Raw genomic sequence first — 19,933 nt, 5'->3', positions numbered from 1 at the left:
TATAAACATGACTATGAACGAAAAAAATGAATACAAATAGATGGGGACAGTAGGGAAGGGACAGTAGACACGCTGGTGTGCTTATGCACGCCCCCTTTATGGACCTCTTAGGAATGGGGTGAGGTCCACAGTAGACAGTTAGAAGTTGAAGTTGTGAGGGTTAGAGGATGTAACAACAGAGTCAGGTAGAGCATTCCAGGCGTTGACCACTCTGTTGCTGAAGTCGTATTCTTTTGTGGGGAAAGATATCCTTCTTCTAAAAAATATTTTGATTAACTACTTCTGCTGAGTGGGTAGCTTTATGCTCTCTTAATGTTACTAATCAGCAAGCCTCCTCTTTTTATAGCTAGCATTGATTCCTCATGGCTAGCAGCTGCAGCAAAAATTTACAAGTACCTACCCAAACAATTGGTGTGAATTAATGAAGAGATTGAATCTTAAACTGGAATACCATTGACTGAAAAGAAATATGGTACAATGAATGAAAAGATCCTCTGAGGATTATCTGTCTGCTTTATATGAACATTATTTTTGTTTTTCACTGTTGTTTAAGCAGTGGTTATATACAAAAATATTGTCCTTAAAGTTTGAAGTCTCATTCATACTGGATAATACAATACCCCATAGTCTGCTTCAGATATTAGATATTTTGATCTCAAAAAACCTTTTCTTGAATTCAGTTAAGTCCTGTTCATTCTTTTTCCCTAGACAAAAGCCTCAGGCAGTATACATAGTTTATATTTTGAGTTAAGGCAGTTCTTGAGCAGCATATAGCTAATCCCTTCTTCTCTTGGGAATTGGAACTGGCTCCAATATATCATGAAATACAGGTAGTCTTCAGGTTATGACCATTCTTTTAGTGAGAATTCAAATGATGCTCAACAAATGGTACTTACGACATGTCCTTGTAGTGCCAGCCTAGGAGCATCCCTACAGTTGTGTGATCAGTAATTTCTGATGTTCTTTGCTGGCTTCCCAAAGCAAAGTCAAGGAAGGTGGCAAGAAATTGGGAAGACATGGTTAGATCAACATTTAACATCAGCAAACATGACTGCAGGAATTGCCATCACTAAGCATCATGGTCATGTGACATCACATTTTAAGATTGTGTCGCTTAGTAATGGCCCAATTTCTGTTACAAGTCAATAATTGCCTGCAACATTGTTAAACTTTGCAATTATTTCATAGGACAGAGACCATGGTGGAGAAACTACTGACCAATTGGATGTCCATCTGTCTCTATTCCTATCTCAAGGTAAGCACTGCGCACCATGCTGAATTGTAAAATCTAGATTTAAATTGGTTTGTTGGGGAGCAGGGCCAGGGGAATGGGTCTAGCTTTGCAACATTGTGAATCCTTTGTCTAATGTGTTGCCATTTTGTTTCCTTACCTGTTTTAAACTCTTTTTGTCTGGTACTGAAATCTGTTGAAAATCTGAGAAACATCTTACCATGTTTCCTGTTCCTGTTTCTGGGCAGTCAGATAACATCCTGTAAGGTGTAACTTGATTTATTTCTGGCTTTTTAGTCTGCCAATTCTAAAAGAAACTTCTGCTTTCCCAGCTATCCCGCTGTTTCTCACCAACTTTCCCCCAGTGAGCAGAGGCACTTGACAATAGATTGTACTGAAAAACTGGCAAATAATCAATCTATATCTTTTGTGTTGCCTGGACAGTTTGGATCTGGGTTTAATAATTTGACCATACCACACTGGTTTTCATTACCCTCCCATGGAGAAATTCTCTGCGGATTATTTCCCCTCTATTTCATTCTTACTCTGCTTTCCAAAATCCTTCATGTGTGTGACTGCATTACTTTAGTTCATGGTAGAGTCGGGCTGCATCTTGGCAATCAATCTTTGGTATAGTCTTTTCTGCTGTGCCTTTTAATCCTGAACCTCACCTGTTTACAAATTTTACTAAGGTCTTTTTGTCACTTGCCTTCCTGTCATTCCCTGGTTTTCCTCCTCGGTGCTCCCATCCGTCCATTGTTCTGAATTGCCAAAAAAATATTCACCAGCAGTAGGCAAAGAAGTCAAAAGAGATTGCCTCAGTTGCTACAAATGTAAATTATCTTTCTTTTCCCGCACAGTATATTTTATACAACAGTCAGCCTTTCACTTCAGCACAAGTAAACATCTTTAAACATAAACCATCTCCAATTCTACAGCATGAAAGTTCTTTGAATCTGATAAGTCATGCAACTTAGGTGAATTTGTCTGCTATTTGCTTATTCTGCTTATTTGCACAGCATATTCAGATACCAATCAAGTTATTGCTTTAAATTAGAAATTCTTAAAACTGTTAACTGTAGGGTTGGTCCCACCTTATTTCTTTTGTATGCCTTTTCTTTCTCTTTTTTCTTTGATTATTACCAATTTTCTTCCTTTTTTATGATAAGTCATATTATTACAATTGTGGTCACAACAATAACTGACTGATTAGCAGTGTATTCTGCTTTGAATTGGAATTATGCAAATAATCTAAGTTTTTCCATGAGCTAGTGAAAATCTTGTCTATCCCTTTTGCTGGTTATTACACCCTTCATAAATGCTCTCATTGATGGATGCCTATTTTTATTTAAAAGATAATATCACTGCTTGTGTTTTGTGCTTGATCAGAATGCTTGAAAATGGTCAATTTAAATACAATTTTTTTTCAAAGTCAGTACAGATAGTCCTAGACTTATGACCACATTGAGCCCAAAATTTCGGTTGCTAAGTGAGACATTGTTAAGTGAATTTTGCCCCAATTTACAATATTACTTGTCACAATTGTTAAGTGACTCATTGCAGTTGGTAAGTTAGTAACATGGTCGTTAAGTGAACCCAGTTTCCCCATTGACTTCGCTTGCCAGAAGGACACAAAAGGGGATCACAGGACCCCACAGGGGACACTGCAACCATCATACATATGAGTCAGTTGTCAAGCATGTGAATTTTGATCACATGACCCCCATGGAGATGTCGCAATAGTTGTAAGTGTGAAAAACTGCCCTAAGTCACTTTTCAGTGCCGTTAACTTTGGAAAAAAAAACAGTTGTAAGTTGAGGACTACCTGTATCTGGACCTCCTGAGGGAACATAATGCTAGGAATACTGCATCAGAGCAGGGATTGTTTCAACTGCAGAGAATGAGTTTCATCTACTCTGTCTTTCCTGCTGCAGGAGGTAGCTGGTGAGCCCTTGTACATGCTCTTCCGTGCCATTAAGTACCAGGTGGATAAAGGCCCGGTGGATGCGGTGACAGGCAAGGCCAAGCGGACTCTGAATGACAATCGGCTGCTCCGAGAGGATGTGGAATATCGGCCTCTCACTCTCACAGTCTTGGTGCGGGGAGGACCTGGTGGAGGGGCCGAAACACAGCGTATCCCAGCCCGTGTCCTCGACACAGATACTATCACCCAAGTGAAGGAAAAAATCTTGGACCAGGTGTTCAAGGGTGTGCCTTTCTCCCAGCGGCCCTCCGTGCATTCTCTTGACTTAGGTAAGATACTTCCTCCCTTTAGTCATCCCAATTAGATGAGGTTGGCTAATTTATTTGCATAGTGTTGTGTACCAGATTGCAGCTTCACAGATTGTACCGTTTGGGGCAAAGTGCAAGTCTCTTACCTGTTACTTTTCCTACTCCCGCCCACCCTCAGAATGGCGCTCGGGCGTTGCTGGCCACCTGACCCTTTCAGATGAGGACCTGACTTCAGTCATGCAGAACCAGTGGAAGAGGCTCAACACGTTGCAACATTACAAGGTACAGCCAGCAAATAAGATGGCAGTGAAGAAAAGAATTGGGAGGAGACTGGGGCGGAACTATTTGCTGGCCATGTGCATTCCCCAATCTTATTTCCCAGTTTTAAGAATACACCATCAAATTTCAGCAGCAAAAATGAAGAAAATCCAAGTCTCCAGTTTTACTCAACCCTGACAAGGAAAATGGGTATCTTAAGCTTCCATGTGGCTTAGTACTGCAAGGGCATAGCGTTTGCTACTTCTAAACTGGAAATCCTCCCTCAAATCAGAAAAACTTTGCCCCCACCCCTACCCCTTATTACTTTTCTGCAGACCTGGGCATCTTAAAAACATAAATTGCAGCCCTTGCAAGATAACAACTATTCTACCTACAACTACCTACATAAGAGAGTATTAGCTCTCTATATCAGGGGGTCTCCAAACTTGACGACTTTAAGACTTGTGGACTTCAACTCGCAGAATTCCTCAGCCAGCAATTGGAATGCTAGCTGACACAGCCACTCTGCTGTGCTTCACCATTTCTCATTGTTTGCGGTCCTCCGTTCCTCTTTCCGCAGGTTCCTGATGGGGCCACAGTCAGTCTTATTCCCCGCCTTCACAATGACATTTCCCAAGGCACAGGTCAAAGCTTCTTCTCTGGAGAAAGTGAGTGTCTCTCAAAGCAACAGGGGTGGCTGTGTTCATGCATTGTTTGTAAGCCATAATGTGGGTTCTTTGGGGTTAAAATGGATCCAGCCAATTCTGGAACACAATTGAACAAAGGCAAAAACATTTGGTTTCGAACCATTAGTGCCATATGTAACATGATATCTTCTCTACCGTCCAGCACTGCTTAATACCAGTGACTGTATTGTCTGAAGAATAATGGGAGTTGTCATGGAACACATTAGGAGGGCACCAGAAAGCATAAATCATTCCTCCTATTTGTAATGTTTTGAGATTCCCAGGCGTTTCACTACACAGATAAGTAACATTATCAACAGTGATTATGTAGATTCCGTCTGTGATCCAGGCCTCTGTCTACCTTGTTTTTGGCTGCAGTGGCCATCCCAATGGTTTCCTGAGCCTCCTTCCTATAGGCCTCATTCTTTCCTTCACACTTTTGATGGCAGCTACTGCTCTCACCCAAGATTGAGGTACAGATAATTCTTACATCCCAAAGGCAAGATGGCTGTCAGGAAAAAGCAGCAAAGGAGGGATTGGCTTGTCTTATAGCCAGATGAATCTCCCTGCTTCCCTTCCAGACACCCCAATGCTAGAGGATGGAGATGAGGGGGGGCTACGCCTCTGGCACCTGGTAAAGCCCACAGAAGAACCAGAAGCCACAAAGCAGCAGCAGGGCCGGCGCAGCAGCCTACGAGAGCGGGCGAAGGCTATTCCTGAGATCTACCTCACACGCCTGCTTTCCATGAAGGTAAGAGACAAGCATGGTGCTTTTAAAATGCCTCTCCCCAAGCATCCCATTCAGTCCTCAAATGCACAGAGCCTTAGACCAGTGCCTTCACAATTAGGATTCCCAAGAGCTTATCAAGACAAGGAGGAAAAAGAAACCAGCTTCCCTGAGAGGTAGCAGTTCATACTATGTGTTTCCCTCTATGTGTTTGTGCTGTTTCGCTCTGCATTGTATCACAAGCATCCTGGATGTACATTTAGGGTAAATGAGGAGATCATGCAAACGGCTAAAGGATAACCTGACTGTGATAAGGCACAGGAACACAATCCTGAGAACAATTTAAAATTAAATTCTGAGAAGTTGGCTTACTCAGACAGATTTTCTTAAGATGGCTGCAAAGTTTTAAACAAAATTATTCACCAAAGAGCAACTAGATAGACAAGATCTCTCCTTATGGATCAGCTCTTGGATTAAAAAAAAACTGGAAAGAGTAGAACATGCTATTAAATCAGCTAGGGCTTCCTAGAGGTTGCAAGTGTCAGGAATGCAGTGATGATGTTGTAATACGTGCAACTTTTAAATATTGGAATTTTGATGGTATTTTGCATGTTTTGTTAATTGAAAAAAATGCAGCAACATGTCTCGAAGACCATTTCTCCCCTTCCTCTTGACCCTCCATAGGGAACACTACAGAAGTTTGTGGATGATGTGTTCCAGGCAGTGCTGAGTGTAAACCGCCCCGTACCAATTGCTGTCAAGTATCTATTTGACCAATTGGATGAATTGGCAACAAGGCATGGGGTTACAGAACCTGAGACTTTGCATATCTGGAAAACCAACAGGTGAGATTTGCATGGGCTAATCAATGGCAGATTTGCTCAAGATTGGAGGGAAATAGGGGTTTCAAAGGCTGAAGATTAGCAGGTGGAAGATGTCACGGACCCCTCAATTCTAACATATTTTTTCTTCCACCTATCTCAGTCTGCTGCTGCGCTTCTGGGTGAATACACTCAAGAACCCACAATTCATTTTCGATGTGCGTGTCTCTGATAATGTGGATGCAAATCTCACTGTCATTGCTCAGACATTTATTGATGCATGCACAACCGCTGAACACAAAGTTGGCAGGGTAAGTCTGCATATATGAACGTGGAGTAAACGGAGATCTGAATTTGAGTGTAAAACAGGGAGGGAGATCTGAATTTGAGTGCATGTGATGTTAGCGTGCTCCACTTAGATGAATCAGGGCTATCTACTACTGTTTTGTTTCACACCAAACAGAATAATGAAGTCTTGCCCAATCTAGTATCTTCCAGGAAGATCAAGCTATAATTCCATTGCCTCAATCTGCATAGCCAAAAGGATTCTAATTGTAAACAGGTACAATGAAGGGAACTTAGTTTGGGAATGCTAAGAGGGCATTATATGTTTGATAATCTGACTTCTTATTGAAATCATTTCTTCCAGACATTTAACTCCCACATTAGTCTTACCATTTCTAGAAGCAGCAGTTAAAGAGACATTGAGTTGTTGGGTACTTTTTCAAGTGGCTGCAGCTATGGGTGGCTTGAGCTAGTGCTCAAGTTTTATTTTTGCTTACACTTTTATTTATAGTTCTTTATTTATGCTTACACTTTTACTAATTTATGCTAGGAGCCAGTTTGAGAGGTTCTTTCTGGACAAAATTCTGTTTCATGATGGTCATATCATTTTTAAATAATGCCTAGTGTATCTACCTATCGTGATAACATTTATCTGAGTCATTTTCTGGAGGCAACAAGTGAACTCTTGTTTGTTGTAACCCTCCTCCACATAACTAATTTAGACCCCTAAAGACTCCACCTTGTCAATAAACACTCAGCTCATTAATACTTCCTTAGAAGAGGCTATGGTGAAGTCAAGACTCTATCTTTGGACTGGATCAGTTTTAACAACTATCAGCTGTTGTTCAGCATTCCACATTTAGTCCAACTGACGAAGAAGATAGTGGTGCTATATCTTAGAGAAAGCAGATTATATTTGGACTGCTTGGTGGCTTTTGAGAATTATGGGAGTGCCCTTGGGGGCTTGTGGTCTTCTTTTGCAATAATTTCATTCCAATCTTTTCAAAGACTGCAAGAAAATAGTCCTAGATATTTCTGCTCACATCCTTAGCAATTATTGGTAGTTCTGCAAAGTTCTCTCTTGTCTACCATAGTATTTGATATAAAGCTGCCAGGATAATTCACAAGTTTGATCCTAATGGACATCAATATACAAATAATACCCATTTAAAGCTTTACTTTCCTGCATGTTTAGGATTAGCTGGTTACAGAGCTTCTAAAAGCTTCGGGTTGTAAAGCATTCTGTATGACAGAACAAGCTAAACCTAAATGCAAATAAGATAGTGTTGCTATTGATTCTGGAGGCTGGGTTTCAAGATTTGGGAAATGTGCCTGTCCTGAATAGGGTATACCCTCCCATAAGAATACAGGTTTTCTTAAATTACACATTTGACATTGGATAGCAACATAACATCTGTGGCAGGGAAAACTATCATCTTTGGCTGATGAACTGGATGTATCCCTACCTGGGAGGAGAGAAACCTGGTTTTGGTGATTTCTGCCGATACCTCAATACCTCTCCTGCGCGAGCTGCACTGGCTTCCTGTGGTCTATCGGGTGCGTTTCAAGGTTTTGATAACTATCTTTAAAGCGCTCCATGGCTCAGGACCTAGTTACTTGCGGGATCGTATTCTGCCCCATACATCCCTGCGACCAATTCGCTCGCACAGAGAGGGACTCCTCCAGGTGCTGTCCACCAGACAGTGTCGAGGGGCGGCGCCTAGGAGTAGAGCCTTCTCTGTGGCGGGCCCAGCCCTGTGGAATGACCTCCCTCCGGATATTAGGACTACGTCTGACCTCCGTTCCTTCAGAATTAAGCTCAAGACCCACCTATTCCAAGTAGCTGGCCTGGCTCAACCATGATCCAACTATATCGCTCCTGACGGGTTTTTTATTTATTGAGGTTTTTAAATATTGTGACTTTTTAACTGTTTTAATTGTTAATTGTTTAATTGTTTTTTAGCTATCAGCCTACCTCCTCCTTGTATACGTCTTATATACGTCCTTGTTATATGTATGTCCTGTCCAGATTTGCATTGTATTGTATTGTACTTTGTATTTTATTTGTTTTATTGTACGCCGCCCCGAGTCCTTCGGGAGAGGGTGCGGCTTAGAAATAAATATTCTATCTATCTATCTATTTAATTACTATAATATACTGGCTCTGCCAGTTGATATGGGGTACTAATAGGGACACTGAATGTTGGAGATGGCTGGTAAAATAACAAGGAAGATGCCACCACTGTACCAATTTTATGTTCTGTTTCTTATCTTTGTGCCCAATATATTTAATATTTTACATTTATGATTTTAATTTCTAAGCTGCCAAGAGTTGCTTTGCAGAATGAGACAAGTGGCATGTACATTTAAGAAATAAATAAATATGCCTATACTTATGAAGGTAGGTACAAGAGAGTGCCCAGATTATCAGATCCTGGCATAATTCCTTATGCAATTATTTTCTTAAGAAGAATATCAGAGCCTTATGTAGGGGACGTAACGCCCAATGAACAAGCAGGTTTCAGGAAAGGCAAGATGGCTAATGAAGAGTGTGAAAAAATACATGAAGCAGGCTGACTTTTGCCTTGCTGATTATAGCAAGGCTTTCTGGGGAGCCATTACAAGTGAACAAAGAGATTCTGTTAAAACTGAGTTTTGGGAAACAAAATGGTTCAGTATAGTGATGGGACTAAGAAAAAGGCAAGAATGCATATTAACCCAATGGTAGGAATAGAAGAGAACACAGCTGGAATCACAACGAGGGCAAAACATTTAGTGGTTTGTGATATGTAGATGGTACTATTTGTTGGTGGTAAAGAAAAGAAAATGATAGATAGCCTTGCATTCCGGTTTTTAAGAATAAGTTAAAATTGGCATTATGCTAGAAAAGTAAAAATCCTATGGATGATTGATTATGTGCCATCGAGTCATTTTTGACTCCTAAGTAATGACAAAGATAATTCCCATGATATTTTTGTCTTTGTTGGTTTTGGCTTTCTTCCCTTCTTGGCAATTTTCACAATTTGTTCTGACATCCAGTTTGCTTTCTTCCCTCTGTACTTTTGGCAGTCTAAGTTCATTCTATAATTCCTCCGGTTCTTTAGCAGTGAAGTTCAGGACTTCAGAGTGATTCCTGATGGTTTCCTTGACCCAGGGATGAAGCAGTGACAAACTTAGGTTAGCAAGTTTATGACTGATAGTGACAATTCTAAAAGTAGTGAGCTATGAAAACTGAACATTGTGAGAAAGAATAAACTGATATAGACACTGAAATTATGCATTCGGAGATGGCTGTTTATGGTATAATGGATGGCAAAGGGAACCAATCAATGACTCCAGGAATAAATAAAGAGTAATTGTTATCTTGCAAGGGCAGCAAACAGAAACTCACATACTTTACTTCAGATAAGCAGTATGAGCAAATGATAACTACAAAATAAATCATTATTTATTGAGGGAAATAAAAAGAGTAAAAAGACAATAGATAAGATCAGGGTTCGGCAACCTTAAAGACTCAAAGAGCCACAAAGTTTCTAACCAGAAGTCCCCCTTTTCAATCCTGGAGGCAACCGGAAGTCAGGTTCCCCCATCATAGAGTCTCCTCCTGGAGCAGCGTCCTTTTTCCTCTACCTGTCCTAATCGAAAGCCCTATCAATTGTGGAGCCAACCGGCAACAGGGAGCCGCAGTAGAGGGCTGAAAGAGCCCCAGAGCCGTGGGTTGCTGACCCCTGGATAAGATGAATAGAAACTGGGAAATTACTAAAGTGTTCTTGAAAGAAGTTGAAGTTATTAATAAAGACGAGTTAAGATGGTATATCCTTACCAGCACTTGGCTAATTAATTTCAAATATGAATGTGACAGCTTGTCACATTTTTAATAAATTCTCTGGAATACTGTAAGACAAGGGGCCTAACGCATGAGCCCAAATCCCTTTCCACTTTCAGATCAGTTTTAATGCATTATGCATCATTCTGGTTTCAAGATGTCATAGGTTGGATTTGGCCAGCTTCAAACCCTCCTGCAGAAATGCTGATTTCAACAATCCTTTTGCTGATGGTGTTGGGAATGGCTTTACTCCCATCACTCACAAGTCCATTTCCCTTTCAGGAATTTCTAGTTGAGTTACATCACTTGGCTTAATGTTCTAGATTGCAAAATGTATTCTTTCCCACATCTAAAAACTTTCCCTTGCAGAAAAGGAAATTTATAATGTAATTTTCTCCTTCTGTGACATGGTATCTAAAATGGTGGATCAAACAATTCTACTTTCAAATAAATATAAATTATATTACATTAATACTGCAGTATATTCTTGGGAGATAGTTGGCATAATATATTGTAGACCAGGGATGTCAAACTTGCGTCGTCAAGGCAGCATCACATGACGTATCATGACTTCCCCCCCCCTTTGCTAAACCAGGCATGGACATGGCTAGTGCGTGATGCATCCAGCCCGTAGGCCGCATGTTTGACAGCTCTGCTCTAGACTACACTGTTATGCTGCTGAACTCCCACTCAAAAATCAGATAAAATGAAGTTGGTTGATGTTTTTGGGGACTTTATTGTTTTTATAAATACCAAGTACTATAGTTGTTGTTTTTTTTTAAAAAAGCCTTTTTTGTAAAAAACAAAACAAAACACCTCCTTAATCATTGCTTAGTCCAATACAAGTAATAATCAGATGTCCGAGGAATATTATTTATAAAATATTTTCTAATTTGCTGGAAAGCCTAAAGCTTTAAAAAGCAGATGAGGTGATATTCTGCAAAACAGCTTTTACTTCTCATTTTTGCTGCGAAAGTTGCTTTCTCACAGTCTCCCATAATATCTCGTAGAACTGATTAGACCAACCCTTGCTTCCTCTTGGGTAACTAAATAATAGGTTAGTTCCCTCAGCCTTTTTTTAGCCCTTTTAGATATAGGCATTTTCATTTCATTCAAATTACTGGTCTAGTCTCTTTCTCAAAAGCTTGTCCGGGGCATCTGATATTCTGCTATATTTCCTTTCAGAACTGTCCTGCTCTGGTCATCCTAGAAAAATAACTGTTAGGGCTATAAGCACTAAATAAAATTGTCTGATGAAAGAGAAAGTTCTTCAAATGGGATTCCTTCAAAGCCCAGCTAAATCACATCAGGCTGACATAAGATTTTAGACTGCTCAAAACCAAAATAATTTGACTGTGAAAGAGGCTGAAATTTGAAGTTACATAGGTATTCATCAGTTCTACTCCCTCTGTGTAGAACTTTTAACACAGTTTCCCTGCAGGGTGATGACTGCAGGTACCAACACATAGCCAGATACTTCCACTGGAAACTGCAAGAGAGGGCAGTAAAATAATTAAAGCTTCCTATATCCCTTTGATGCTATCTAGTGTCACCTAGATTTTTGCTATCCAGATTTGGTAGCCTTATCCCTTAACTTTCTAAAGATTCCCTTAATTAATTAATTAATTACAAAACTGCAAAACAAAGCATCAGTTACATATATATGTACCAGTGGTGGGTTTCAAATCCCGTTCCAACCGGTACGGTTGGAACGGGCCCGGCAGTGTCATGGATGCGTGCAGTGTGCGCATGCATCTTAGCACCTCTGCGATGCTACAGCTGCTCCGTGGAGCATCGTGTGGGCACTGTATGTGCCATGCACAGAAGCACAGAAGCCTTAAAACACAGGTAAAGAGCTCGGGCAGACAGGTGGGCTCTCCGGAGGACCGTACCGAAACAGTATCTGGTGCTCTGGACTGGCTCTGGTATGTCCGTATCGGGGCGTACCGTCTGCAACCCACCACTGATATGTACATGCACTGCAAACATACATTACTGAAGTATTGTACATACGCTACTTATATACAAAAATGGAAGTGCAAGCTGGCTAGGGAATTCTGGGAATTGAAGTCTACCCATCTTAAAGTTACCAAGATTTTACTGTACTAGTTTATGTTCTATTTTGACTGGTCAAGGTAGCCATTTTGCAAATAGCTGTCTCCCTGCCGCAGCCATTTTGTGAGTGCATCCATCGCATGCTCTTAAATATGCCAGTAGCCCAACAGGTTATTTGTATCCTTCCTCCCTGGATCAGACCATCTGTCCCAGTGCTGTGTTCTCAATGGCAGCCAGGCCAGCACTGTTGGAAAGCTGCAAAAAAGCAAGGGATGAGGCTTTTTTGTGGCTGAACATAACATTTAGCATTACGCTACTGCCTCTTGGCTTTTATTATTTGCAACTAAGTATCCCTGACAGAGCTATAATTCTCTCCAAATTGCTCTCTTGAAAAGCTATCATAAGCCAGAGATTGCCCCCACATCTTCTGGAAGTGAAGCCCCATTGAGTTCAGGAAGTCAATTGCACGACATAGTCAGAAGTACTTAGGATTTTACACTCCCCCCCCCTATTTGTTGGCTGATTCTAGATTGTTTACTTATCTTGTCTCTTTCAGAATAACAGGTGTTCTTTTTCATTTCTCTCGTGGGAATGCCCTTAGCCATATTCTAAATATGGGGAGAGCTTACTGGATGAGTGTGACATATTTAACCCTCCACTGGGGCTTGTCTGTTATAAATTGTCTGTAGCTGATTTGGAAGGGTTTAATGAGATGAAATATATATGTTTGTATCACTGATGAAGATAACTCTACCACTGGGTTACTAATAGTCCTGCCCCCCACCCCCCAAAGTATCCAGTACTTTAGTTTTCCCAATTTCAAGCCTCTCGGGTATTTTGGATGACAATTCATATACTGTAATTCTCAATGACTATGGATTTGAAGCCTTGGAATAACTATCATAACTAGAAAAAGAAACATACCAGTAATATATGATGCTTGGATATCTTTTTACTCATTTTTTAAAATTCATTTCCTGTTTTTCTTGCTTTTCTCTCTTCAGGACTCACCAGTCAACAAGCTACTTTATGCCAGGGAAATCCCACATTACAAACAAATGGTGGAGAAGTAAGTGTGAGCAAAATGTAAAATACTATTTAAAAAACACTCTTCAAGAAAACAAGGGGTGATGATACGGCGCTGGGCACCAATACTAAGTAAAAATAAATAAGGATAAAGTTTACTTTGCAGCTTCTCTGCAAATTAGTATGGCTTCCCTCCTTTTATGTAATACTCTACTATTATTAGCATTTACAAAGGAGCAGTAAATTAGATAGTAGACTCAAATGTTTGCTTTTCCTCCCCCCTGCATTTCCAACAATAGGAAATCTGATAAAGAGCCTGCTCTTTTGGCTTTAGAGATTTCAGTCTTTGCATTAACATTTGAGTTTCAAACATTATCTTTATAACCTCGTAAAAGTCAGGGATTTAATTAAGACATTGAAAGGAAGCTGACTCCTACAGTTTTTCTCTACCTTGGCGAAAAATATCCATACTACTTTTAACTCCATCCAATCTAATAATTATGAATTGGCAATAAATCTCCCCTCTCATGTGTAGAACCTTCCATATACATGGCAAAGACTGAAAATCTTTTCAGCCTCCCTTTTGAAATAAAAAGGGAAACTTAACAGCTGGCATCTATCATTTGTTTATCAATACTGCTAGTTTCCAACAAATGTTGCCAGTCTCTAAGAAGAGAAAAATGGAGATGGTAACTGAGAAAACCCAACTACATATAAGACAGATGGTCCCTGGTAGAGGAAGGATTCCCATGGAAGAAAGTATAATTCCTGGGTATAATTGAGCTCTGAGCCCTTTTTACTTGAGCACTCCTTGTGCAAATGGAAACTGGCATGTGGAATGTACTTAGGTCCATTTAATTGACGGCTCTTGAACAGTTTTACTTATGTTTCAAAAAAACTTTTTAATTCAGAGATCCTGCTCAGTGGGGAAAAATATCTTAACACGTCTAGCCAGTAACATTGAGTCTGGGTAGCTACTAACAATGATGGGAAACTCACGACTTTCCTTGTGCTATTGACCTATACTCCCTGACAAATCTAGCTAGCAAGACGTATAAAGAAAGGTAGTTCAACTCCATTTAGACTAGTGTTTTTTTAAAACTTGGCAATTTCATGATGAGTGGATTTCAACTCCCAAGAATTCTGAATCGCCATGCTGGCGGGGGAATTCCAAGAGTTGAAGTCCATTCATTCATCTTAAAGTTGCAAAGTTTGAAAAACAGTGATTTAGCTAAAATAAATGATCGGAAGCATTTATCCCAAGAGCTGGTTTTCACTATGTATTGTTTTATCTATTGACTAATGTTTGCCTTCCTTCCCAAATATAATCAGGTATTATGCAGATATTCAACAGACTGTTCCTGCCAGCTACCAAGAGATGAACTCAGCCCTGACTGAACTTTCAGGGGTAAGAAGTAAATGCCAATACACCCTGGTTGATTATTGAGAACCAAAGTAGCATATTAAAAAAAAAATTTATGTCAGCTTCACAAACTAGATATATGGAAATTAATCAAGGGATTAAACAACCTAAACAACTGCCCCCAAATGTCTAGTAATTATACAAGCCCAGTTCATTGTAGGCTGGGAACATATAGAGCCGTGATGGTGAATCTATGGCACGTGTGCCAGAGGTGGCATGCAGCACCCTCTCTCTGGGCACGTGGACTGTCGTCCCAGTTCAACTCTGCCGCGTATGCACACGCCTCCCACATGGTCTTCAGGTCTCCGCCGTGCATGCATGGGAGCGTGCATGCATATGTGGGGCACATGCGCAGGGTGTGTGGGGAGGGACATGCACATGCATGGGGTGGAACATGGGAGAACATGTGTGGGCCACATGCACAGGGGCAGGGCATATGCATGGGGGGAATGCGCAGGGCCACATGCACATTGCATTTTGGGGGTTCGGGCATGTACATTTGCGCATGCATGCATGCTATGGGCACTCGGTCCGGAAAAGTTTAGCCATCACTGATATAGACCAACTTTTCCCTGTATTGATGAACCCTCATGTCAGCAAGCCTAAAGCTAACATTTGCTTCGTACGACAAATAAGTCTCACTTGCATGAATTAATAAAAACACTGATAATTTCTATAATACTTCTGCAGATTCAAAGTGTGCTTCATGGTTGTTTTTTTCAGTAATGTTACACTAGTTCTCTGAAATATAACAAATCCCTCTTAACTCACAAGTGAAGTAGAAGGTCCAGCTTGTATATTACAAGGGTTACTTTGGGTACATTGGGTATACATGTCTTATATTTGGTGTAGCCCAACTAGTTTGACTGTAGAGACTGCTTGGAACCCTACCCTGTGCCATATTAAATGATAGCAGCATGGAGAAATATGAGTTGACTAAAAGTACAACAGATTACTGGTAGGCATGTGTCATTTGGAATGGGTTTTATTTGAAAGCAAATCACATTAGTTCTGAATAGGGTTTCCCAAAATGGAAACTGGCTACCAGCACAAGACAAACAAAGAATTTCTTGGATGGACCTTGAATTGAGAATGCTGTGATTTGTGTTCATTTTTCTGATCTGCTAAATGGACAGAAATTATAATTGTGTAGAATTATTATAGATACAGTAGCCAGGTATTTGGACAATTGTATGTATGAATACATGTATAAAATAATGGTGATTTGCTTGCATTGATAATGAAAAAGTGATTGACCAAATTACTACTATTTTTTATCTTGTCTTGGCAGAAATACTCCTCTGATCTAAATTGCTTAGTGGCTCTGCAAGAACTTTACAACTATATTAACAAATACTATGACCAGGTATAGTAACACATTTATTGGAACTTAGTCGTGGGGAGTCATTACAGATAGTCCTTGACTTACAAAGGTTCACTTAGTGACCGTACAAAGTTACAATGTCACTGAAAAAACTGACTTATGACCAATCTTCTCACCTACGATCATTGTAGCAAACCCACGGTCCCGTAATTAAAGTTAGGATGCTGGGCAACTGGTTCCTATGTGTCCTGGGGTCATGTGATCACCATTTGTGGTCTTTTGGCAAGTGAGGTCAGTGAGAAAGCCAGATTCACTTCACAACCCTGTTACTAATTTAACACCTGAGTGATTCACTTCACAACTGTGGCAAGAAAGTTCGTAAAATTGGGCAAAGTTCACTTAACAACTGCCTCATTTAGCAACAGAAATGTTGTGGTCGGAAGTAGAGGATTACCTGTAGTTACTGTTGGTGATGGTGGAGATAGATTGAATGCAGAAAAGGCAGCAATTTTTTTCTGAACAGGATGAGCAGGAATTTAACTGGTTCTTGTCTGTATGTGTTTTCTGCAGATAATCAGTGCATTAGAAGAAGATCCACTGGGCCAAAAGATGCAGCTAGCATATCGACTGCAACAGATTGCAGCTCTTGTAGAGAACAAAGTGACTGACTTGTAACATTCCTAAATCAGCTGTCCACCCAGATCCAACACCACTAACTAGAAATCTAAACATATTTACTCAGAAATAAATCTTCCCATGTTCTGTCGTTGCTGAAGAAGGGCAAATAGACCTATCCTGAAAATTCTCCACTATCCATTCATCAGCAACATTTTCAGGTGCCAGACAGCATTGCACAATCTCCCTCAGAGGCATCTAAAGTAATGTAAAATGGACAACACCATTGCTTCCCTCCTTCCACCCCTAGTGCCTTAACTGCATGGATGCTGTAAGGCTCTTCTGCACTTGGTGCTCATTCTGTCTGTTATTAAAAAACACTAACTGCAAAGGGAGTAATCCCTGTTTGGAACACTGGCTTTGTAAATAAAATTGGTGTATTTATTTTGGACACTCTAGAAGAAGGGTGTCAACTTACAGTGTCCCCCTTTTAAGCAGTGCGTGTTAATGGGCCATTCTGTGCTGGCCACTACAGATTGGGGATTGAGGGAATTTATCCCTTCCAGACCTCATTTCCTGGCTTATAATGCACTAATATTGCAATTGGTGATAATACCATTTTTTAAAAAAAAATATTTGTATAAAAACTATACTCTAATTGGTCTTTATTTTAACTCTTCCTATCTATTGTCCTCTCCTCCCCAATTTTATGTATATATGGGAGTCTTCTGCTCTGGGATTGTATTTATTTTAATGACATTTTGAAGAATTAAAAAAAACTTTTCAGAAAAATACTGTTGTCTGATTTACTTACAGATTTTAAGATGGGGTTCACAATCTGCAGTTCCAAGATCGAATGCAAAGTTATTATAATCCATAATCTTTAATATGGCAGAAGCAGAAAATTATGAAACACACAGGGAATAATAAGTTTAAGAATATGTTTATTTTTTTATTAATATTCTTTATGGCACTTTATCTAGATGTAAAGGATAGTCTATATTTTTCTACATCTTTTCTACTACTTTTTAAAATTGCAGTTATATTGTTTTCCAATTCTTGGAAATAAATAAAAACTGATTGTCATCAATTTCATATTGGAATCCTTTAAGAATCCTGAAGTAGGCTTTGTCTAGGTCTGGAAATACATTTATCTTTGTCAGTTAAGATATATAACTTTAATCTCTTGTTTTATTTGCCTGATTTCATCCGATTATTTTCCTTAAAAGATGGGTCAAGAATTTGCAGGCAGCAGTGAATCTAATTCAAGGGGAAGTTGTAGGTTTGTTTTCATTGAAAATGTTAAGCAGAGGTTGGATCATCATTTGTCAGGGATGCTTTAAACTGAAAAACTAGAGGGTAGAGTAGAGGGTTGAGCTCAAAGTCCTAAAGACCCCCTCCAAACTTTATCATTCTATAATGGTGATTAATGACAGTGATTAAGATGGAAGGCAAGAGTGGAGCAATTCGTCTGCGGGATCAAGAACTGCCACCTGAGGCAGTGAATGCTAACCCGCCCTGAGATCATGCTGCAGCAGGCGGTGGAAGAGGCCAGAGGCGCGGAGCTATCCGACCAGTCCACGGCTGAAATGTGTCGCAACCAGCTGCCTCCTCCACCAAACCTGGCCTGCCTGATAGATGAGCTCGTGCCGTTGGACAAACCCGAAGAGGAGGACCAGGTGGACCAGCTGGGGGCCGCACCTCGGTGCCGAGCGCAGCAGCCCTCCCGCCAAGCCATGGGTGCCTGCCTTGGTTGCAGAGGGAATCACGGCCGGGCCGTTTGCCCTTTCAAGGTGTCGGTGTGCCGCCGATGCCACAAGAGGGGCCACCTGGCCCAGGTCTGCCAGGCCACCTTGCCGCTACCGCAGCGCCCTGAAGCCCTCGGTCAACCATAGAGCCAGTCAGTGCAGCTTCCCCTCCAGCAGCCTCGCCGCCAACAACGCCGACGAGACGACTGTTTTGCTGTTGAGCCAGACCTCCCTGCCACCCCTGCAGTGTCGGTCAGCCACGCTTCCACCGGAGCAAAGATCAAAGTCTCCCTTTTGCTCGAGGGGTCACCCTGCCAAATGAAGATTGACTCTGGGTCCTCCCGCTCCCTTCTCCCCTGGGCTGATTTCTCCCGCCATTGCCCTGGCATCACTCGTTGCCAGCTGTCACCTCTGGACACGATTTTGCGGGACTACCAGGGGACTCTCATTCCCACCCTGGGCTGTTATGTATTGTGGGTGGAGTATGGGGAGTTTAATGGGTGCCTGCCTGTCCTAGTGGTGGAGAAACCGCTGCTGGCCCTGCTGGGCCTGGATTGGTTCCCCGCTTTGGGCCTGTCCCTGCTGGGGGTGCATCATACCAATGACACGCCCCCCGGCATTGAAGACCTCATGGCTGAATACGCTGACGTCTTCGATGGTAAGCTGGGGGAGTATAAGGGTACCCCAATCTCCCTGAATCTCGACCCCTAGGTTGCCCCGATTAGGCTGAAGGCCTGCAGGGTGCCTTTTGCCTTGAGGGCTAAGGTTGATGCGGAGCTGGACAAATTGTTGGCGCAGGGCGTGCTAGAGCCCATTGACCACTCTAGATGGGAGACCCCAATTGTGGTCCCTGTCAAGGCCGACGGGTCTGTTTGCGTCTGTGCCGACTATAAGTCGACCATCAACCTTGCCCTCCAGGCAAACCCCTATCCAGTCCCTGTAGTGCAGCACCTGCTCCATTCCTTGGGGCAGGGCTGCATTTTGGCCAAACTGGACATGGCGCAGACCTACCAGCAGCTTCCGGTGGATGACGATGCGGCAGCTGCCCAAACGATCGTCACCCACCGTGGGGCTTTCTGCTGCAGCCGCCTTCAATTCAGCGTTTCCGTTGCCCCGGGGATCTTCCAAAGCTGCATGGAACGGCTGCTCCATGGACTCCCCGGCGTAGTCCCCTATTTCGATGATGTCCTGATCGCTGCTAACAGCCGCTCAGGACTCATCGAAGTACTTCGGAAGGTCCTCAACCGTTTTAGGGGCGCAGGTTTGAAATTAAAGCGCAGCAAATGTTCTTTTGCTGTGCCTAGGGTGGACTTCCTGGGTTTCTCCATAGATGCCCAGGGCATCCACCCTACCCCTTCTAAAGTAGCTGCCATACGGAACGCCCCAACATCTGCCTCTAAGGCAGAGCTACAGGCGTTCCTGGGACTTTTAAACTTTTACGCACTGTTCCTACCGCACAAGGTGTCACTAGCCGAGCCGCTGCATCGGTTGTTCGACCGATCCGCGGCCTGGCGCTGGGGCAGCCGCGAAGCTGCCACCTCCAACGGTTGCGCCCCCTCACCCTATCCTACCTGAGTTGCAGACTCCGCCTCTTGGACCAGGCCTGGATGACATCACCCGGAGCTCCACTCCCTTCAGGGAGGAGCTCCCACGGGCACAACCTCCTCCTCCGACGA

At 41.9% G+C, this 19,933-nt stretch overlaps 1 protein-coding gene across 5 annotated transcripts in view; it reads left to right on the top strand.

Moving 5' to 3' along the window:
- PLXNB3 (plexin B3) overlaps positions 1 to 17,301 on the top strand; it is a 62,202-nt gene extending 44,901 nt beyond the window's left edge. For all 5 annotated transcript variants that reach the window (XM_081953049.1, XM_081953048.1, XM_081953050.1 and 2 more), the window contains 11 exons: positions 1,189 to 1,255; positions 3,166 to 3,484; positions 3,642 to 3,745; positions 4,302 to 4,389; positions 4,989 to 5,158; positions 5,819 to 5,979; positions 6,119 to 6,266; positions 13,126 to 13,190; positions 14,480 to 14,555; positions 15,862 to 15,936; positions 16,465 to 17,301. In XM_081953049.1, the coding sequence (XP_081809175.1) occupies positions 1,189 to 1,255; positions 3,166 to 3,484; positions 3,642 to 3,745; positions 4,302 to 4,389; positions 4,989 to 5,158; positions 5,819 to 5,979; positions 6,119 to 6,266; positions 13,126 to 13,190; positions 14,480 to 14,555; positions 15,862 to 15,936; positions 16,465 to 16,569 (1,378 nt within the window). In that variant the 3' untranslated portion in view covers positions 16,570 to 17,301. The remainder of the gene's footprint in view (positions 1 to 1,188; positions 1,256 to 3,165; positions 3,485 to 3,641; positions 3,746 to 4,301; positions 4,390 to 4,988; positions 5,159 to 5,818; positions 5,980 to 6,118; positions 6,267 to 13,125; positions 13,191 to 14,479; positions 14,556 to 15,861; positions 15,937 to 16,464) is intronic.
- The last annotated feature ends 2,632 nt before the right edge of the window (positions 17,302 to 19,933 follow it).

The sequence above is a fragment of the Natrix helvetica genome (assembly GCF_964273705.1).
Source record: "Natrix helvetica genome assembly, chromosome: 1".
Lineage (NCBI taxonomy): Eukaryota > Metazoa > Chordata > Lepidosauria > Squamata > Natricidae > Natrix > Natrix helvetica.
This window is presented reverse-complemented; position numbering and strand designations above follow the sequence as displayed.